This window comes from Pezoporus flaviventris, unplaced genomic scaffold, assembly GCF_033815535.1.
Source record: "Pezoporus flaviventris isolate CSIRO_AGI_PZ_B2104156 unplaced genomic scaffold, CSIRO_AGI_Pfla_v1 ptg000090l, whole genome shotgun sequence".
NCBI lineage: Eukaryota > Metazoa > Chordata > Aves > Psittaciformes > Psittacidae > Pezoporus > Pezoporus flaviventris.
In genome coordinates this window covers 898753-920694 of record NW_026892638.1, presented here as the reverse complement: position 1 = coordinate 920694, position 21942 = coordinate 898753, and the positions used below count along the sequence as shown (strand labels likewise).

The 21942-nt window shown below is 38.6% G+C and overlaps 1 protein-coding gene across 1 annotated transcript in view; it reads right to left on the bottom strand.

Moving 5' to 3' along the window:
• Positions 1-8945: 8945 nt before the first annotated feature.
• FCHO2 (FCH and mu domain containing endocytic adaptor 2) overlaps positions 8946-21942 on the bottom strand; it is an 85571-nt gene continuing 72574 nt past the window's right edge. The window contains exons 20-26 of the mRNA XM_061475866.1: positions 21774-21885; positions 21002-21157; positions 18730-18862; positions 15561-15760; positions 13387-13451; positions 11424-11588; positions 8946-11191 (exon numbers count right to left, since the gene is read on the bottom strand). Coding sequence (XP_061331850.1) covers positions 11169-11191; positions 11424-11588; positions 13387-13451; positions 15561-15760; positions 18730-18862; positions 21002-21157; positions 21774-21885 — 854 coding nt within the window. The 3' untranslated portion in view covers positions 8946-11168. The remainder of the gene's footprint in view (positions 11192-11423; positions 11589-13386; positions 13452-15560; positions 15761-18729; positions 18863-21001; positions 21158-21773; positions 21886-21942) is intronic.

The window sequence follows — 21942 nt, the reverse complement described above, 5'->3', positions numbered from 1 at the left end:
ATTTCTGGCACTAAATTGTGGAACTGTGGAATGGTTGGGGTTTAGACCTTTGAAGGCCATCTAGTCTAACGCCTCTGCAATGAGCAGGGATTTTCAACCAGAGCAGGTTGCTCAGAGTCCCACCCAGTGTGACCTTGAATATTTATAGGTGTGGGGCATCTGTTTCCCCTCTGTTCCAGTGTTTCACCACCCTTACTGTAAAAAATTCCTTCCTTATATCTAGTCTGACTCTACCCTTTTTTAGTTGCAACAGCTCTACTTTTCCCCATCTTTCTTGTAAGTCCTCTTTAAGTCTTGAAAGGAAATAAAGATATTTAAAGAGAAGTGACTAAAAATTAATAGCATTCAAACAGGTTAAGCATTAACCCTAATAAAAATGAAATAGTTTTTTTTTTTTGCTAGGAGAGATAGAGCCAAATCTCACATCTGAATCTTTTACTGGGTTTGCTTATCACACATGCATTTTATTTTTAAGAGGCATGACAGAAACTTAAGCTCTGTGATGGCACGGGGGTCAGAAAACGAAGGTAAGCCCTGTGAATGCTTCTGCGTGCTGCATCTATCAGTATAGGGTAATTTTCTGCTTCAAGAGTTCATCATCAGTGCTGTTACTTAAAAGGAGCACATGGCCAATATACACTTAAACAGGAGAAAATGTATCTTGATGGTGTGTCATTGCTGACTTCAAGTAAGTTTTGAAGGTAAAAGAGTAAGTGGCCCCAGTCTGGGAGGAAGGACTAAGTACAGTGAGAAACACTGTGGTGTTACACTTTCCAGGAGAAACCCCTCACTGCAAGAAAGACATTGAGGTGCTGGAGCAGGTCCAGAGAAGGGCAGCAAAGCTGGTGAAGGGTCTGGAGCACAAGTGTGATGAGGAATGGCTGAGGGAACTGGGGTGGTTTAGCCTGGAGAAACAGAGCCTCAGGGGAGACCTTATCGCTCTCTACAACTACCTGGAAGTTATGCCAGGGGAAGTTTAGATTGGATATTAGAAAAAATTTCTTTGTTAAAAGGGTTATCAAGCACTGGAACAGGCAGCCCAGGGAAGTGGTTGAGTGGCCATTCCTGGAGATATTTACAAGATGTGTAGATGTGGTGCTTAGACATGGTTTAGTGGTGGGCTTGGCAGTGTTAGCTTAATGGTTGAATTTGATCATCTTAAAGGGAAAAGGTGGAGACCCAGGAAAATCCTTGGACAGAAAGTTACAATATTCTGTCTAAATAAAGAAAATTTAAGCATGTCAGTGTGAAGGATGGAGAGTGTTGCTTCTGTTGTGGATGAACAAGATTTCGAATGGGTTATAGAGAGGGGTAGTTTGGACAAGGTGAAGCTCAGAAACTACCTTTTGGTAGGAACTTTAGGTCAGTCTGAAGTGAACCTTGCCTCCAGAACTCTTCTGTAAGCAGATCTGTCACACTGCCCTATGTCTTTTCCAGTCATTCTAGCTGAAGTAAAAGATGCCAGATAATAAATTTTGTTGAGGTGGAAAATAGTAAATAAAAACAAAGGTTTACCTCACTGTTCCACTGAGGTCAAGTGAAATCGAGCTTTATTCAGAAAACTTCTGTCTTCAATAGAAAGATGTTGAGAATGGAACTTCAATCAAGTGCGTGTAAATCAAAGGAGGAAAAGAATAAGGTGAGATGATAGTTAAATAGATCTTCAGTGAACTAATGGAAGGTCCAGAAAGCCAGAATAGCGTAGAGAAGATTGTACTAGTAAATAGGGACTGATGGGTTCTAAAGAAGTCACTCTTTTTTTGACCTTTTTATGTTAAAATCCACATTTTAAGCTCTGAAGAGTTCATTAGATTGGTAAGATGTCAGGTCTTTATCCCTGCTTTGAGCAGGGGAAATGGTTAAATGATCTCCAGAGTTCCTTCTAGCCTCAGTTCTCTGATCTTGTGAAGATCTGCAGATTTGTTGTCAGCGGTTCTACCCCTGGATGTATCTTAGGAATAGTTCAGAAAAGTCCTTAGTTATCCTAAAATGATAGAAATATTTTTGTCCTTATTTATTTGATCATAAGTCTGTTCTTGCCATTTCGTGTGATGATGAAATCTACCCTATTTATTTTCCTCCAGTCTTTTTAATCTGCAAAACTTCAGGATTTTTAACATGAGGTAACTGGAAAAATATTAATTCTGCAGGAATCTACAAGAAGTGTGCTTAAATTTGATTCCCTGCTTAGTTACGTCTAAAGATCAGTTTTTCAGTCTATTATGTTCTTGCATTGCTCTAGTTATAAACCAAAATGTTGTGTATTACTAAACCAGGTATCTTACATAAATCTTTTTTCCTTTGACCCTATTATTCTTATGATCCAGATTTTCAACCTAATCCTAAATTATTTTAAGACCTCTATTCAGTACATCCATGACTGATACTAATTAACTGTATTTTAATTTTCTTACCAAGTTCTATATTAGTTATTTGGATTATCACCTTTTTTTTTTTTTCTTAATGGTTCAGTGTTAGCTTTTTCTTAATCTTCAAATACTTTCCAGCATTTTAAGACTCACTGAAATAAAAATTAATGATCCATAGTATGCCTTATTCAACTTCCTAAATTCTTGGATGTTGTTATCTGATCTGCTGGTTTAAAAATATTTAGCTTTACTGGATCATGTGTTAACATCTCTCTTTAGATACTGTTGGATTGCAAAGTAGTTTTACCATGTGACTACATAATCTAGATATCCTTTAAGAAATGTGGCAAAATGTTTATTGATCACTTTGCTTTCTCCCTATTTTGTGTTCTTACTCGTTCTGGCATTTCCAGCCAGTATGGGTCCAGTAACACAGTGGAAGTGAAACATTTTTGTTGTTGCTTTTTAGAGCAAACTCCTTTTTATCACTCTCAGTTAAACATTCTACATAGACTTTCCTACCCCCTGTGTTTATTTACTTTACTTATCAGCCTCTTGCAGTTTATGACTTCAGGGTTTGTAGCAACTATTAAGAGAAGTCTCCTGTTATGTCACTGGAGCCAGCTGCTTTTAGTTTCCCTCTCTGGCTATGGTTTAATGAACAGCTGAGCTGTTTGTTTTGTTGCTGCCAAAAGGGGGAGATCTCATCCCCTGCCCCCTTCCCTGCAGTTAGGCTGGGGATTCCTGTGCTCGGTTTTTGCCAGGCTCTGCTGCACACTGGTTCAGTTGGCTTAATTTACCATAAATATTTTCTTCTCCTCTCCTGAGTCCCACGCTGCATTTGATGCGTATGTGGTTGGTGAGCTGACTGAAGCAGATAATGATGCATGCCAGAGATGGTACAAGGTGTGGTGGGTGAAGATGGAGAGCATGGTCTATGTCTTTTGGCAATATTGAACTGTTCTACTGGTTTATCATGAAGCTGTATCCTAAGCCAGTTTGGTTGCTTTTTATTAGTGTAGGCATCTCAATCATGGAATTATCGCTTTATGAGCACCTAGAAAATCTAAAAGTTGACCTTTTGAAGTAGAATCATAGAATAGTTAGGGTTGGAAAGGACCTTAAGATCATCAGGTTCCAACCCCCCTGCCATGGGCAGGGACACCTCACACTACACCATATCATCCAAGGTTTCGTCCAACCTGGTCTTGAACACTGCCAGGGATGGAGCATTCACAACCTCCCTGAGCAACCCATTCCAGTGCCTCACCACCCTAACAGGAAAGAATTTCCTCCTTATATCCAATCTAAACTTCCCCTGTTTTTTTAACCCATTACCCCTTGTCCTATCACTACAGTCCCTAATGAAGAGTCCCTCCCCAGCATCCCTATAGGCCTCCTTCAGATACTGGAAGGCTGCTATGAGGTCTCCACGCAGCCTTCTCTTCCCCAGGCTGAACAGCCTCAACTTTCTCAGCCTGTCTTCATACAGGAGGTGCTGCAGTCCCCTGAGCATCCTCGTGGCCCTTCTCTGGACTTTTTCCAAGAGTTCCATGTCGCTTTTATGTTGAGGACACCAGAACTACACACAATACTTCAGGTGAGGTCTCACAAGAGCAGAGTAAAGGGACAGGATCACCTCCTTCGACCTGCTTATCACACTCCTTTTGATGCAGCCCAGGATACGGTTGGCTTTCTGGGTACCACATGCCCATTCTGTTTGAACCTGGTTCTAAACAACAAATGCAGTCAAGTAATGGTGAGTGACTAAGTTGTCACTAATATTTGGTTGTGCAGTCCAGGCAGACATCTTAAAATGAAGTGTAATTTAAGATTCTTTGTTTGGCAACTACATCAGAGAGTGTTTAGTTTATTTCTGTCCACAATCTCTATGCTCCGACCTCCAGTCCTGAGCTCAGTACAGGGCACTGCAAATTAATTGCACATAATCTGATCACAGTCAGCAAGCATGGGACTTTCTGGAGAGTTAAGGACCCTCCTAGAGGAAAGCAGCTGCTGTACTGCAGATTATCAGAGCAGAGTAATTCTTAACTCAGGAAAGTGGCAGGCCAAAGAGAGCTGCTTTTCACTGTCAGTGGCAAGAGAAGCAGGAGACTGCACTGCTGCTGCGTATAACACAGGGGACAAACTGCTTCCTGAAACACAGGTTATAGTTTTACTCTTTGACCAAAACCAGGTTCTTGTAGGACTGTTTTAAGCTGGATGATCCCTTGCAGGAAAGGCTAAATGGTATTTCCCAAAAAACCTCTGAATTCTAATGTGTGTTTTTGTGGCATCTCTTAGGGTTCAGCTGGAAAAAGTGCTGCCACCTTAAGCAATCTGGAGAAGTCATAGCTCACGAAATGAGGGTATAGGTTCCCTGCTTCTCCCTCTAGGGGAGTTACTGTTGCCTGGAAGCAAGGGCAGATGCTTAAGTGACATGTGCGACCCACGTTCAGTAAGCACTGAGTACAGCAGTGCCAAGACGTAGCTCTTAGCTACATGAAGACAGCACTTCTTGAATGGGAAGACGTCCTGAGTGTCCTCCCATAGAATTAAAGACACAACAGAGAAACACAAGTTGAGATGGTTTAGGATCTCCTCAAATAGCTTGCAAAATGCCAAGAGAATAGATGTAATGGCCCATCCCCTTTTTTTGTTTTTCAGTTTGAACTCCTTCAGTTGAGAGTTGTGCAAAATACATATTCTCCCCCTTAATATGGGAACACTGGAGCCCACATCCAATTTCCCATGTAATTTCCTTGTTCTGCCTCCTGTGAGTGTAGTGTTTGCGTTATATTACCTTGAAGTTTATACTGAAGTTATGCCAGAGTAACAGAATGTTTTAGGTTAAGTGTCTTGTCCTAGATATACAAGATGCAATTCTTAAGCAACTGCCTGCATTTTAGACCTTCAATAAAATTAAATCATCCTATCTTCTGACTAGAAGTGGACAGCCAGCCTACTGCTTGTTACCAGAACATGGAATTCTGATTGCAGCAGGAGAAAAGCTGCAGCAGGAGCAGGGAATAGACTGGTGAGACCGGAGAGATGTCAGCACCAGAGGTGGCAGATCACAGACTGTAACACTTCTCCTGTGCTCACATGCTCAAGTACTTAGGCTGTGTTGTCAATCTGGGAACTGCTCAGAAACAAAAAGGGACTCACACACAGAGGCCGAGGGATTCTGATGTGCTCAGTCAGAGGTCAAAAGTTGTGTCTGTTCAGACTTTGGTTCTCTGTCAAAATCCACAATCCCGTAAGACTCCAGAAAAATAGGGTGCAAAGCAAGTGGAAGGTGAGTTTTTGAGCTTCGGTTAGTGTGGTTTGATTTTTTTCCCTCCCAAGTTTTATTGGTGCATCATGCCTGGATCCAGTGTCGTATCAGTACTAACACTGGGGCAGCTTTACTACTTCTGTATTGGTGATGGCTATTCGTATAACCTGCCAGTCACAGGAGTGGGAAGTGGAAAGGAATGCTGTGGGTATTATATAAGGAGTTTATCTCATTACAATGGGGGGGACATCTGGAGGGGAGAATCAGCAGTTGTTTTAAAAATGGGCTGCTTCATTTAACCACGATGAAGAAAGAGTTGACTCATCACTGAATTTTGAGCCATCACAATTACCACTGTTAACTTCCTGGAGCAGAAAACATGACTTAGGAAATGAGAACTTCAAGAAGGTAGGTTGGGTGATGGTAAGAGGAAAAGTTTAATCATAATCAGAATGGTGAAGTCGGCATGATTTATGGCTTTGATTATTAACCTAACTTTTAAAAAATAAACAGCTCAGTTCTAAAATAAAAAAAAAAGGCAAGTTAAGGAACAAGGCTTTTTAAAAGAAATACATCTGGGACAATGGCAAACAAAAATCATACTTTCAGTTATAATAATTAAATAGACATCCCAGATTTAAAAACAGAAGGAATTAATTCCAAAGGAAGTGAAAGCAGCTCCAGAAAATGCAGAATTTGAGTATTATATGTTTAATAAGTAATCCAGAAGAGGCCTCTTGTGTTTTTAAGAATATTTTAAAGACTGTATACTTTCTATTGGTTACTGAATGAACTAAGGACGAACATATGTAAAAATCAACATGTCAGCAAACAGTAACGTCAAACTGAGTTGAGAAGGAATACTCAGTCATGTAATAATATGCAGAGTTGAAGATAAACATTAATTTTTCAATTAAGAGGCCTGGTAATTGGTCCAGTCAAGGGCACCACAAAATACATTTTGCAAATATGTTATCTGCTGCTTTAGTACCTTGAACTGTTTTTAGCTTACTCTATCCTTGGAGGAATTCCTGAGTTTTTTCTTGCATGCTCTAAAGTAAAACTGCCCTTTCATGACAACTGAAATGGAAACAATTATCTAGCAATTCCAAGAAAACAAAGCGTACACAGATATTAAGATACCTATCTTAAGCTTCTCAAACACACAACACTTGAAATGTAATCTTTTTTGGCATGCTGCAAGACCTTCCCTTCTACTTAGCAAAATCTACCATTGTTTTAACTCCCATGCTGTTCCAGTTGATAATCAAATAACTTAGCTCCTTCAAATACCCTACATAAATATTAATTGGCAGTGGTAGAGGTAGTCAGTTATCCCTGAAAAACTACCTGATCATGTACTTAGATAATCACAAACCTGCTTGGGCAGTATAATCCAGTTTATAGTAGTTGTGAATAGTACATGGGCACTGGTATACAGTAACAAAAGTCAAATGTTAACAGAAGTGCCAGAGTAAGTGATCTCTGACACTTTAGGTTCAATGAACACTAGAAGAACTGAGCAGCCTTATAGCCTTTTACATCCCTAATTGATAACTGAGGATGCTGGGGAGATAGATGGAAAGGAAATGGAGCGTGAACTCTCCATAGCATAGCCTGTTCTCTGGTCATTGGTGAAGACACATGGGCTAGATGGATCATTCCAAACCAACCATAAATATCCTGGGCTGTATCAAAAGGAGCATGACTAACAGGTTCTCCCCTTCTACTCTGCTCTCATGAAACCCCCACCTGCAGTACTGCATCCAGCCCTGGGGCTCCAAGACGTGGACCTGCTTGAGTGAGTCCAGAGGAGGCCATGAAGATGATCAGAGGGCTGGAGCACCTCTGCTATGGAGACAGGCTGAGAGAGCTGGGTTTGTTCAGTCTGGATAAGAGAAGGCTCTGGAGAGACTTTAAAGGAGCTTCCTCTACCTAAAGAAATCTGGAGAGGTACAAGGCCATGTAGTGACAGAACAAGGGGGAATGGCTTTTAACTGACAGAGGGTAGGTTTAGTTTAGATATAAAGAAGAAATTCTTTACTGCAAGGATGATGAAGCACTGGAACAGGCTGCCCAGAGCACTTACTGCTACCCCATCCCTGGAAGCATGAGGGTCAGGTTGTTCGGGGCTTTGAGCAACCTGGTCTAGTGGGAGGTGTCCCTACCTGTGATAGGGAGTTAGAACCAGATGATCTTTAATGTCCCTTCCAACCCACCCATTCTATGATTTTGTGTGACTGTAAAGCACTTGTATTCTTCACTCTTGCCTTCCAGCAGAAGATAAGAATCAAGCTCTTGGACTATTAATTTCCAGTATGACAGGAATGGTACTTATTGCAGTGATATCCAGCCATCTGAGAAAGTCAATTTAATAAGTCATTGCTGACTAAACTTACACAGGCTGTGGGGTTAGGAGGAAGGAAACCAATTCAGACACATTTGCTCAGTTTCAACTTCTGTTTCTGTGGTTGCAGCTTAGAAGGAGTGTTCTGAGACTGATCAAGTAGTACTTAAATGATCTACTTTTTCAGACTGGTGGAAAATAAGAAATCAGAAAGAACTACTTCTATCTTGCCACTGATTTTTTTCCTGTGCATTCAACAAAACATAGGCTTATTAAGGAAATTAGGGAATGTACAGCATTTGATAATATTATTTAAGGAGAGCAGCTCATGTCTACAAAGTTGAGATTTTTCTGATAAACATATCTGCAGTTTTGCCTAATCTAAGTTATTAGTTTAAGCATATCAACTCAGTAGAGCCATTAGCCATTGCAAATGACTTGGGCATTCCAGTTTAGTAAAAATGCAACTCTGTGGAAGTCATCTTTCCACCCACCTTTTCTGATTTATGTATATAAAAGAAGTCATATATTATCTCTACCCCATATCATCTAAAAATTGTATCACAGAATGGGTTGGGTTGGAAAGGACCTTAAGATCATTCAGTTCCATCCCCCCTGCCACGGGCAGGGACACCTCACACTAGACCATGTTGCCTAAGGCGCTGTCCAACCTGGCCTTGGACACTGCCAGGGATGGGGCATTTACCACTTCCTTGTGCAACCTGTTCCAGTGCCTCACCACTCTCACAGTAAAGAACTTCTTCCTTATATCTAACCTGAACTTCACCTCCTTAAGTTTAAAACCATGACCCCTTGTCCTGTCACTACAGTCCCTTTTGAAGAGTCAAATCAACACTTTCAGAATGTTCAATACAGGCATAGTTTTGTTCTGTTATCTTACTTCTTAGTAGCTGTGCGGGACTAACTGCAAAAGTATAGGCAATATAAAGCATTTAAGTTATATATTACATGTTTATTATGGGTGCATTTTTTTAATTTACATTTTATGAAAAGTCAGAAGTATTTACAATTTTTGTAAGACAAGCTTGTATGCTCTAATTTACAGTCTGACGAAGTAACAATTCATAAAAATTCAGATCCTTTAGAGTTGTGTTTACAAACTAATTTTCTTAGGAGGCAGCTACAATGGATATTGCTGTATACATAAGCAAGAACCAGCTTGCTACATATGTTTCTTTTCATCAGATAGCTACATGTACTTTTTACATTGGTTTTGAATGTCTTTACAAAATGTTTAAACAAATTTGTATGGCTTCAAAATTGTAACCTGCACCCAATGTAAATGTACGTATAATCACCTGAATGAAGGCTAGTTTAAAAGTGCTGAAATATAACTACTTCATTTAACTTAGAAATGAAAGTAATACTTGATTAAGGATAGCAATACAGTTTTGGGTTTTCGTTAATGAAACAGTCATGTTATCTATGGTTTGACTGCAAAGCAGATTACAGTTAAGATTCCAGTAAAAAGACTGTACCATTTTATGAGTTAGAAATTTACCTTTCAGTAAGATTAGCAAATTAAGAGCCAAATACACTCTTCCAATCAATTCTACAGTACAGTATGTACTTCATGTTAGCAATGGAACTCTCATCTGCAAGTGTGTAGTATACATTAGCATTTATGTAGCCTCTACAAAGCTTAATTTCTTGTAAAGATTGCCTCAGCAATCCAATTCATTACTGGTTTTGCATAAATTAATTCAAACACATTTTATTGTTTTAATAGAGAATTTGAAATAGATACTGGTATTCAAAATGGTAATGTAAAATTCCCACGTGCAGGTTACTGAATTATTTTGCCCCAATACTTTTGATTTCAGCACTCAAAAAACTCTTAATAATACAAATACATAAAAGATTTTATGAAGTAGTGACTACTATGTCACTTCCCTGTGCTTAGGCTGTGGGAATGTCAAGACTAGATGACAATACACATATTAAAATTGGTGGTTATAGAAAAAAAATTACCTAATACAAATAGCAGTACTTGTTATCCTGCTGCCAAGAAATACAATTCTAAAATGCTATTCCTCCTAAAGTACTATGTTACAATCACATCCCCAAAAGCACTCAAAGTACAAAGACTTGCAGTCAAAGTGAAGAGAAATGCTGTTTGCTTTTACCATCTTCAGTGATTTTTCAGTATTCTTGTCTTTGGTAACATTAAAGTTACTATCTCAAAGTTTCAAAGTCCTGCTTGGTGCATCTCCCTTTACTACAGTCACATTTATTGCAATTACCCCATGAGGAAGTAATCCAGTATTTTAAGCCTCTTTTAAAATAATCTCCAGTTTTTGCAAATCTGCCTTCTAAATAAATCCCAGTCAAAAGAATTTTTATAAAGTTGTCTGTATTATAGCAACTCTGTGCTTTCTTGATGAAGAGCCGAACTTTGTAAAAGGAAGTGAGGCACATGAATAACAAATTGGATAGGCACCGGCTTTTTTTAAAAGGCACAAATGTTATGCAGTTCATAGAAAAATAAATTAAATCTACAGCATTAATTCAAACAATCACAACACCCACAAAATTTACTAACTGCAGAAGTAAATCTCTGCTTTCTTTTGCAATTTTGTAACACATTGCACTTAGGAAAAAAAAACTATATAAAATGACTTACATGTTAATAATATATGATACGTGGGCATCAAGTTACATTTATACATCTCAAACTCAGCTGGTTTTGTGGCATGTGTAGATAAAAGAACTATAAGAGACTTTGCCTCTTCTTTCTTCAAAAAACTGGCAACTAAGAATCTGAAAAATTAATATTACTTATGGAAAGCTCAAATATTTCTTACTCCCTCTCCTACATTTTTAGGCTTAATGTTTACAGTATAACATACGATTTCATATTACAACTATGGATTACTATTTTGACTTCATCTGTATAAATTTACTAAAATTTCAACAAATTTTCCCAAATATTGCAGTTGATCATTTACAGACAGTGTTGAAGTTAACTTCAGTGCTATTTTAAAGTAAAAAAAGTTTGCAAAATGACTTTTAAAAGTGCATTTTCTGTTCCGTAGTTCAGCTTCAAAGCAGGTCAACATTTTGAAAAAAGTAATGCGTGCTAAAATAGTGTTTAACAGGTAGAGGCAGAGTGAGCTTCTTGCACTCCTTTGATCCAAAGACTTTCACAGGTACATCAGCAGTCTGCCATGTAACGTCCTGAAAAATAAACGTAGGTTTTTTTGCTGTCAGTAGATAAAACAGATTTTGTCAGTATTTTCCTGGGGAGCAGTCTGAGCAACTATGGAAAAACAAAATACCTGTGAGACAGTTTTCAGCCATGTTTTAACGATGAGTAACTATGTACCACTTAACAGTTTCATATTTTGTAATTTAACACTACAGAATATATAACATCCATTATGAATATATAAGCATGTCAGCGCCTTACCAGTGGCAAATCTCTTCTTGAGGAGGGACAGCCGATAGCCAGTGCCTACGAGCTCTACATCTACTCCTGAAAGGGTGCTTCCTTCACTAATGAATTGCACTGCAAGTGTTGCTGGTTTACTGGGTCCTTCTGAAACTTCAAATTTTGCCCTGAGGGATCCAGAACCTATAAAATACCAAAACTGAAAAGCTGCTGTTGTGCAAGAACAAGATGATCTCTCAAAATTTTTAGTATTAGAAGTGAAACTAAAGTGATGACCACTGAAATCTATTCCTAATGGCAGTCCTACATAAATGTTCAAAAGCGATGAGAGAGCAAATATGTTTTTTCCTAAGCAATACTGAAGACAATGACTAGTGAATAATTTACAGAGAAATGACACACATCTGCAAGATTATATATATATGATGTGTGTATCAGCCTGCTAATCACTTATTACTTGAAATATCTGCTGGGCAAAAATTATATTTATTTAAATAATTAACAATGGAATAACAAAAATAAACTATTTTTGCTTCTTTAAAACAACTTGCTATTTGCAGGCAACAGAAACTGCTAAATGATGAGTAAAGTTAGTAACTGAGGTATTACTGGTTTAAAAGTGGGAATTAATGAATGGAATTGTTTTATGCCATGACTTGTTGATAAATTTGGCTTAAGGTCCACTTTATTTTTTCAGTAGGTCATAGTTTGGATAAATTGGCTCATCTTTCCACTTGAAGTATAGAAACTGATATATTCAAGTGATTTGAAAGTTTGTTTTTATCTCCATCTCCACTTGAGAGCTCACATAATGTGTTGGACCATAAAAAAATCCCAAAACATCATACCACCCTGTATACCAGAATAAAGATGACTTCAAGATATTTGCCCTAATATTAAAAATGTTTGTGCAACTTCTCCCTTTGTTTCTCTAAGACCAGCACAGTATTACTTCCTCTTCAACTCTGAATTGTGAGTACTATGTGTTTATATTCAAGGAAAAGGAAAAGAAAGATGGTGTCAAGAGAAGGGAATATAGCAGGAGCACTGGGGTGCAGATCTACTGAACATATGCAAGGTGCAATCCGCATCGCTAAGCGGCACATTCTATGTTGCTCTGCAGGTGCACAATAGCTCTTCCTCGGGCTGCATTTGTGTTTTAGTATGACTTATTTTAAAAGAAGCTCCACAGTTTGGAAAAGGGAGAAAAAGAGGACTACCCATGTGTAACCATAGTGGAAGACAGAACTGCAAGGTCACTGAAGGACAAAAGACACCAGGCTACAGCAATAATTCTCTCTTGATTTAGTTTGAATCATTGACCACAACTTTGCAGCCTTTGCAGGCATAGAAGTCCTCCCTTTCCAGGTTTGTGATGATTTCTGTATGAAACCAGTCATACTTAAAAGCAAATCTATGATTTCATAATGGCCTTCATTAAATTCTTAACAGGGCTGAAAGCCTTTCCTTTACACCCTGAATTCGTTTCTCCACAGAGGCCTTGGGGATGAGATACCTCCTTTTAGCTCCTGTTTTTCTGATTCAGAAAAAAAATGCATCTGAAGAGGCTGCAAGGGCTGTAACATCAACTGGACCTCAGGGAAAGGCAGCTGGGCAGAGGACAACTCTTGATACCTTACAAAATGCTACATAAATTACCACTCTGAGCAGATGTGCATAGATTCATTTTTTTTCTTGGAGTCATATATGGTCAAAACAAAGACCCTCAAAATGCTGATCAAGAATCATCTGTTGTTATCTCAGGACAGGACTTTTGTATCTTTTTGTTTTCCTTTACAACTAATTAATAAATTCACATTTTGATATCTCACTGTTAGATTGATTGAGAAGGTGAACTGGTAAACAGCATACAGCATGAAAAGATGTGTGAACAGGCATGAGGGTGTAGAAGCTAAAGCTGATCAACTTTTTCCTGTTGTAACTTTCCCGTACAAGAAAGCAAAACAAGAGTTCTACTTGCCTCCGTTCTCAGACTTCTCTGAAATGCTAGATATTTTCCAATATGCTTTCATCTGGTCTGCATTCCTGTAGAAGAACAGTATGTTAGTTATAAGCACCAGTTTTAGTAAGTTATTTCTCTAGATTTACACTGGTATCTTACAGATATCATTAAATGGATATTTACAAAAATGCTTAATAATTTTTAGATAAGTTTGTGGAAAACTATATAATGCAATCAGGAAAAAAGAAAGGTGTGTTTCTACTACCCCAGAGCAGCAGCACTCAGAAGTACACACCACTTTTTTACATAGTTAAGACTGCCTAGTGCCCCATCTATGGCTTGACAACTCAAAACCCTCTGTAACCTCAAAGGGTAAGGACAGGCCAAAACCCACTGAAGTAATTTGAAAGCTATGTCTTTATGCTTCATGATGACGCTATGAGGGGAAGCCATGCTGGTTGCCTTTCTCTATGTAAGACTCCTGGCAGCATTAATTTTATACCATTTCCATTCTAGTAAAACTGGTTGGTGTAACAGGGTTTAAGCTAACTCCTGATGCTGTAAAGGGGCAGAAAAGGGCACCAAGCACACAGCATTTTAATTCCTGGTGCATTTTGCTGCAGTTCCGCCAAAGAAAAAGTCAACAACTTAAAACTGCAAGCAGCATGAAGTGCTGATAGGCTTGAAATTGCTTTTGGCATTGGTGCAGCAGGAATGAAATGCTCACGCAAGTAGCACAGATTATAGTGGTTACTTGCACATGCTCCAGTTATAACACCCCCCCCCGCAAACCTTACCAATTCACTCCCTCAAACACGCAGCCCAACACAACACTGGAGCTGCTGGGACATAACTAATTTTTTTCCTGGTCAGCTTGCCAGGCTCAAAATTCTACCCTTGGGGAGTTGCCTGTGCAAAACAGAGAATCTGAGTTCATGTGCCTTCATCTGATGAATCTGTAATGAAACTGTCATTGAGTCTTCCTAGCTAACGCTAGGTGTTCTAGGTGGGTGCTCCTGCTCTCACTCAGGCTTCCTTACAGAAGGTTTTGTGGAAGAAGCCTGGGCAGGGAGATTGGCTTCACCAGATGTTCTAGTCATGTTGTTCAGGCAGGATACTGAACCTGCCCTTACTCAGAATAATCTTTAACAGTGATTTGATTTAAAGTATTGCTCCCTTAAAATACCAAGTCAAGAAAGATTCAGTCTGGCCAGGATATTTTTGACTTAAAGTGATATTGGATTACTGCTTTGTTCAATTAATACATTTAAATGTATTGCCTCCAGAAGTATCATAACCCATTTAACAAATGGATCAGGTTTATTTTCCTTCTGAACCTTGCTTTATAAGGTAAACTGATCTGTAAGTAACAAGGTTAACAAGGCCTTGCAGTCAAAGTGAAATGCCTTCAACCTGGTATTCTTTACCTTCTTCATGTTAAAAAGACCCTCTTGGAAATACACAGCCCAGGAATTACATTACAGCTGGGCAAGTACCTATATGCTGCTAAGCTGCAGGTGCAGTGCTTGAATTCTGCTCATCTTTTGCTCCACAGCTGTACTGCCCTGCCTAGTCCCACCCTCTTCTTTTCACAGACTTGTAGAAGCATAATTACCTGAGATCTGTGTCTCACTTTCAGGGGCTACTGTGTATGCAGGCTTAGAAGGCAATGGCAGATAGTTGCTAGTCAGACAATAATCTGTATGCTGCTTGAACTGAAAGAGAATGCTACCTGGCTTATGAATTGCTCCTCAGTTACTGAGGTTTGTTTTAAAACCATTTCAATTAAAAGCTGATTTTTAAGCCAGAACAATCAAGTAATCTTTTTAAGAAATGCTTTTTTTTTCCTAATCTCCTTATATAATCCAAATATATGGATATATTTATACACACACACAATGCTTTTTAAGCATTAAGATATTTTGGTTTCAAATTACTGTATTAAAAATGTCTGTTCTATTAGCCAAAAGAAAGCAAACATTGGAGATTTCATAAAGGCTTGTATTACATGGTTAGAACAGGTGCATATTGGCTCAGTTTATGTGAATTGGCTGCACATGATCTGTAAGCATCTGATATTACACATTTTATCAAGAGAAAAAAAAATAGCTGTTTCAATGAAAATTTTCAGACTGACATTAATGAATACACTGAAATGAATCTGAAGTAATACTGAAAAGTGTTAATATTACCATTTTGCAGGTGGAAGTGATTGCATGTTTGTTACTCCTCCATCTACTGGTACCACAACCTGGACGTTAGACAGCATGCTAGGCATATTCATGGACTCTGGATTGTATTTATAGTCAACTCTAACATCAGTAGTGCTAGCATTACATTTCCAGTAAGTTGCAAGATTCAAGGGAGTGGACTGGATGCCATTTGAAGATACCTGTGAAAGAATAAACCATTGAAAGTAGCTTAATTAAGGAATTCTCCTCTTTGGCATAATTAAGGAATGATAGTAATAAATCCGGCAAAAGATCAAGAGAACAACTGATCTCTGAGTCCTTAATTGCACAATTCTTAAGACTTGCAGCCTAAAGTTAATTCTTGTTCTTTTAAATTAAAATGAGAAGAGACTCTTCAAAGAGGACTGTAGTGGTATGACAAGGGGTGATGGGTTTAAGCTTGAAGAGGAATTTCAGGTAAGACATATGAAAGAAGTTCTTTACTGTGAAGGGGGTGAGGTGCTGGAACAGGTTGCCTAAAGAAGTGTTAAATGCTCCATCCCTGTCGGTGTTAAAGGCCAGGTTGGACAGAGCCTTGGGTGACACAGTCTAGGGTGAGGCATCCCTGCCCATGACAGTGGGGGTTGCAACTTGATGATCTTAAGGTCCTTTCCAACCCAAACCATTCTATGATCCTATGAATATTTAAAGAAAAGGTTTAAATGCTTTCTGGTCTGTGAGGCTCCTTCCTGGCTATTCTAAGTCAAAATAGTTTTGTTTTAGTCTTGTGTTCTGCCTCACATGTGAAGCATGCTTGTGGCAAAATGACTTCATCCTTAGCACTTGTGTGCCATACCAATTCAATGTCCAAGCAGCCAGCAGCACAGGGCTATCAATACCTGTCATTATGGGATAGGGAGCCAGCAAAACAGTTCTTAAGTATTGAAAGCATTATTTTCCTGCAGTAGAAGGGTTGGATGCTGCTTCTTTAGCTGAGCTTGTGCTACTCCCCTGCTGCATCTCCATCATCTCCCTAATCTACATGAGGACCTTTCTCTGTCCTGGTGTCCCCTCTCACCTTTCCTTGGCAGCCCAGAAACTTTTCTATCTGCCACGGCTTCCGCATGCCAATGCATCATATTCCCCTGACAGTAAAGATCTTAAAGTCATAGTATTCTTCCACAGTACTCATTTCTGCTATCTGAAGAAAAGTTTTGTTCCTTCCATTTTTCTTCTCAGGAATTCTGTGTGTCTAACATGCTTTTTATAGATTCAGTATGCCAAGATTTTAAACTATATTGGGAGAATTTGGAAACCATAATGGTATTAATAGCTGGACTGACAGGTTATTTTGGTTTTTGATGTGGACAGTTGCCCCAGATGTTCAACCATTTTAGTGCAGGCCTAGCAAATCTCTCTTCCTTTGAGGTGTCTATTTTGAATTTTCACAAAGATTTTTTACTGACAGCCAGAACATCTCACAGATTCAGAACAGCTGAGGTTCGAAAGGTCATCTGGTCCAACCCTCCTGCTGAAGCAGGGCAACCTACAGCCAGCTGCCCAGGACCATGTCCAAATGCCTTTAAGTATCTCCAAGGATGGAGACTCCACCACCCCTCTGGCAACCCATTCCATTGCTCAGTCACCCTCACAGGAAAAAAATATTTCCTGATGTTCAGAGGGAACCTCCTGTGTTTCTCTTTGTGCCTGTTGCCTCTGGTCCTGTCACTGGGCACCAGTGAAAAGCGCGTGTCTGTTTTCTATGTACCCTCATGTCAGTTCTTTGTACTACTGATAAGATCCCCTGTGAGCCTTCTCCAGGCTGAACAGTCCCAGCTTTCTCAGCCTTTTCTCATAGGAGGGGTGCTCCACACCCTTCATCATCTTAGTGGCCCTTTACTGAACTCTCTCCAGTATGTCCATGCCTTTCTTGCAATGGACAACCCAAACTGGACACAGTAATCCAGGTGTGACCTTATCAGTGCTCAGTACAGGGGAAGGATCACCTCCCTTGACCTACTAGCAGTACTTTGCCTAATGCAGCCCAAGAGACCATTTGCCACCTTTACAGCAAGGGCACATTGTTAGCTCATGTTCAATATGGTATCCCACAGGTCTTTTTACTTCCAAGCTGATTTCCAGCTGGGTGGGCCCCAGCATATATCAGTGCATGGGGTTGCTCCTCCCCAGGTGTACTTCTTGTTGAACTTCATCAGGTTCCTGTCAGTTCATTTCTCCAGCCAGCTGATGTCCCTCTGGAGGGCAGAATGACCTCCAGAGTATCCAGGTCATCCTCCCAGTTCTGTGTCATCAGAAGCCTTGCTGAGGGTATACTCTGCTCTACCATCCAGATTATCAATGAAGCTGTTAAGCAGGATTGTAAATTCAGTACTGACCCCCGGGGCATACTGCTAGTTACTGGTCTCCAGATGGACTTCACAACAGTGACAGTCACTCCCTGGGCCTGGCTGTTCAGCCAGTTTTCAATCCACCTCAACATCTGCTCATTCAGTGCACACTTCACCAACTTTTCTATGAGGATGCTATGGGAGACATTGTCAAACACCTTCCTGAAGCAGACAGTATCAACCGCCCTCCCCTCATCACAGTCATGTCATCATAGAAGTTTATCAAGCTGGTCAAGCATGACTTTCCCTTGCTAAATTCATGCTGAATACCCCTGAAGTCCTTCTTGTCCTTTGTGTGCCTGTAAATGCTTTCCAGGATGAAATGTTCCATTATATTGTGAGAGATCGGAAAGTTGTATGTTCTCATATATTACGATTCATCAACTATAGCACCCAAAACTTATGAAATTACAAAAATCAAAGGCAGTACAACTACAAACTCAGATAACTCCCCATCAAAACCCTAAATTCAAGGAGAATTTGACTTTGCCAACAAATATATACAAAAGCAGTCTTAGACCCTTGCACACATGAATTGAGAGTGATGTGAGAGCAAGCTGAAACAGCTCACAAATCCAAGGGAATGACACAAAGCAGGAAGGAATGCACTAAGACTGGACAGAGCCTATGCACTCTACACAGTGGTATACTCAGAATTTGTCTAGATGAAGGATGACAGTTCATCAGCATGCTAGCAGGCAAAGAATGATTCTTTTAATTCCTGTGTATTATCAAATCTACCAGAATTCCTTAAAAAATTCCCAAGGAAAAAAAGCGTTTACCTGATACTTTAAAACATCCACATTGTAATAGGATGCAGATGGATTCTGATCTGATAATTTCTTGAGGTAGAAAGTTATAGCTTGCATGTTCATCCAGAAATCCATAGTACTGGAGTCACTTTGTGACTGATCACTACAATGAAAAAGAAAGGTAGGAGTCAGAAGGCAACACTGAGTTTTATTATTTGTACGTCTAAAAAAATGGGAGATTAGATCCTTCCCTTTCTTTGTTATTTAAGCAAGAATTTGCTCTAATGCTTTCTAATACATAACTGTATCTTTCTAAATATTAAGACAAATTAACTGCTTGTTATAGAAAAATTCTCCTTTAAGTGTGTGGTGCAGTGTGAGTTTTCTCCACTGATGATCGACATCACAAGATGGAGCTCATGCTGAATTTGGATTTTACTTCTAATAAACCACGATTTTAATACAACTAGGTGCTGTGAGGATGTGTGGGGCGTGGGGGTGAAAGTGATATTTGAAAAGGAATGTTATCCAATTTGGAATAAATCCTAAAATTATAACTGGTCTGGGATATGACATAGCTTCACTAATGTACCGAATTAAGATTTGTGCCGTGTCTCTTACCATACTTTCATATATTTCTAGAGAATGTAAGCTTTCAAAGTTTTTTTTTAATTAAAAGTGATTTTCAAATTCTTATAATCAGTTGTTTCTTAGATAATTATAGCTGCATTCAATCTTACTAATATTTTATTGTATCATTTCTATATGTAGGTAAGAGTGCACATGATTGCAGAAGCTGTTTGGAAGCTACTGGAACATGGTGTTCTGCAGATCAAGAATATTTTCAGCTCTGGTTGCATCAGTTTGATTTTGAATAAGGATGAAGCATTTAAGAAAACTGATTCAAAACCCCAGATTTAAATCACTTAAGAACCAAAGACCTCTTCTGATTGTCTGTGGATACAGTGAAGAACTGCATCCATTCCTAAGGAATGCAGTGTGTCTGCAGAGTGATAGCTGACAATGAGTATCTACAACATAGTAAATATGACTGCAGTGGGTTGAATGTCTTAGAACTGTGACTTACGTACCAGTAGTCTGTCCAATTTACTCAGATATTGCTTCTTGATACACTACTGCGATTAATGAAATTTCCATTTTCAGTAAAAAATATGAACACTTATCACTAAAGAGGCCTTCCACATTTAAATAAATGAAACTAGTAGTAAAACGTTTCTGTTGCTCCACAAACAAGTGCAATTCAAACGAGAAATTCTGACATCACTAGAAATAGAAATATCACTCTCATTAAAAACTTTAATCTCCATAAATACCAAGCAAATTAAATCCTTTGCAGTATACGATAAAAAGTCAAAATATTACTATATGAGTTTAACTTTGTAAATATCCATTATATGTATCCTTTCTAATTAGAGGCGAAGTGTTACAGCACTTAAATAATACTAGACACTTTCACTTTTTTTAAAATCTACTTTTCCTGTATATCTCACTCTGTCTGATACAGCTGTGCTACCATTTCAGTTATAAACTAGCATGTCAAAGAGTGATTAATTTTGTATGGATCATTCATTACATATGAATGATAAAAATGAAATTAAATGCAAAAGAATGGAAGCGTACAGTTTGATTCTTTTAGTAATTTAAAAAATGTAACATCAAAAAGCATTTAACTTTTTCAAATATTTTCTTCAATAAATTAGATACTGCTTAGCTGAAACAGATCTCTGCTAAATAATTTGAACTTTTATAATTTTTTAAGAGCTCTGAGTGCTGTGATTTCAACAATTATCCTATACAATCAGCACCCTTTTTTCTTAAGAATTCTCCCAAGTGTGCTGCTAAACACTTGAGAAATACAGCTATATAATGCATCCAATCTAGTGTAGAAATTATACATCTCTAAAAATACGCAAGTAGATGATGACTGAGATTAGGTGTAGCTCTTACTACTTGTCTTCCATGTAAGGCTACTGTTTCATCATTTAATCCTACCACTGTTACTACTGTGTAAAGAAAAATTTATAAAATGCATGTAAACCCAGCAGCATTTACAAACTATTTTTTTTACAGCTCCTGTTACACTCAGCACAAGTTTCAAGTCAAATACTCACTAAGATTTTTTTAATGGTGGCATTGGAGAGAACTGAGGTGAATACGATTAATTCAGGAAATGAAACCATGTATAAGCAAATCAACAAGACTGTAGAGAATTCCAATTTACATAGATAACTGACATTTTACAAATCATGTAGTTTACTTTTTTATTAAAAGTATACAAAACCTGTATACAAGTTGTGCATTTGGAAGTATCTGCTCTAGTTTGCTTGTGTTCTTCATCCTGAAGCAGAGCACAGCTGGAGATGGGTTGCTGGTGAATACCTTAACAATCCCACTTGGGAATGATACCGTCATATCACCAGTAATCTTCACAATACATCTAGAAAACAATGAAAACATCAGTTTCATTGCAACTCAGTTCTGCCTAGCTTTAATACTAATTTTAAAGCAATCACTGTACTTTCAAAATCTGATGATCTAAACTAAAAACAGAAAATCAATTTCAAATGAGGGTAATGTGACAGCATAGCGTCACTTTCAGCTTGAAAGTTAGATGAAATAAGAAAAAACTTTAGCTGGTTAAAGCATACAGTAGTCTTTGCAGATGTTTTTTAGGCTTTGTAAACATGGCACTGCTATGCTTAGGCAAGGCCTAAGTAGCATAGCAAGGGATGTGATGGAATGAGAGGCTTTCAGCTGGCCAAATTTACTTCTAGCGCCTACCTGACTATGATAAAAACCCTTCTCATTTTCAGTTTTCTCATTGAACACAGTTTTGTAAAGCAAGGATATACGAACTCCTAGTGGGATGCCAGCCAATACAGAGCAGTAAGTCACTACTGTCACTTATATCAGGGAAAAAAAAACCAAAACCAAACCCAACAACTAACCGTCTGAATTCCCCTTCTAAAAGTTTTTCCCAAAATATTACAAGTAAACCCAGTGTGTTTTCTTACTGTCACTTATTATTCAAAACAATTCACTATTTAACTAACTTTGTGGGATCTGCTCCTTTAAAGTAGGCGTTTACAGATTCAGTAAGGGCTACTGCAACAGGCAAGGTGTCCTGGTTTCCAAGGCTGACAGGGCTGGGACCACCTGAAACACCTAGAATACATACAGTGTATAGGTTTAATTTTCAAAAAGCTTAACAATAGATTTCAG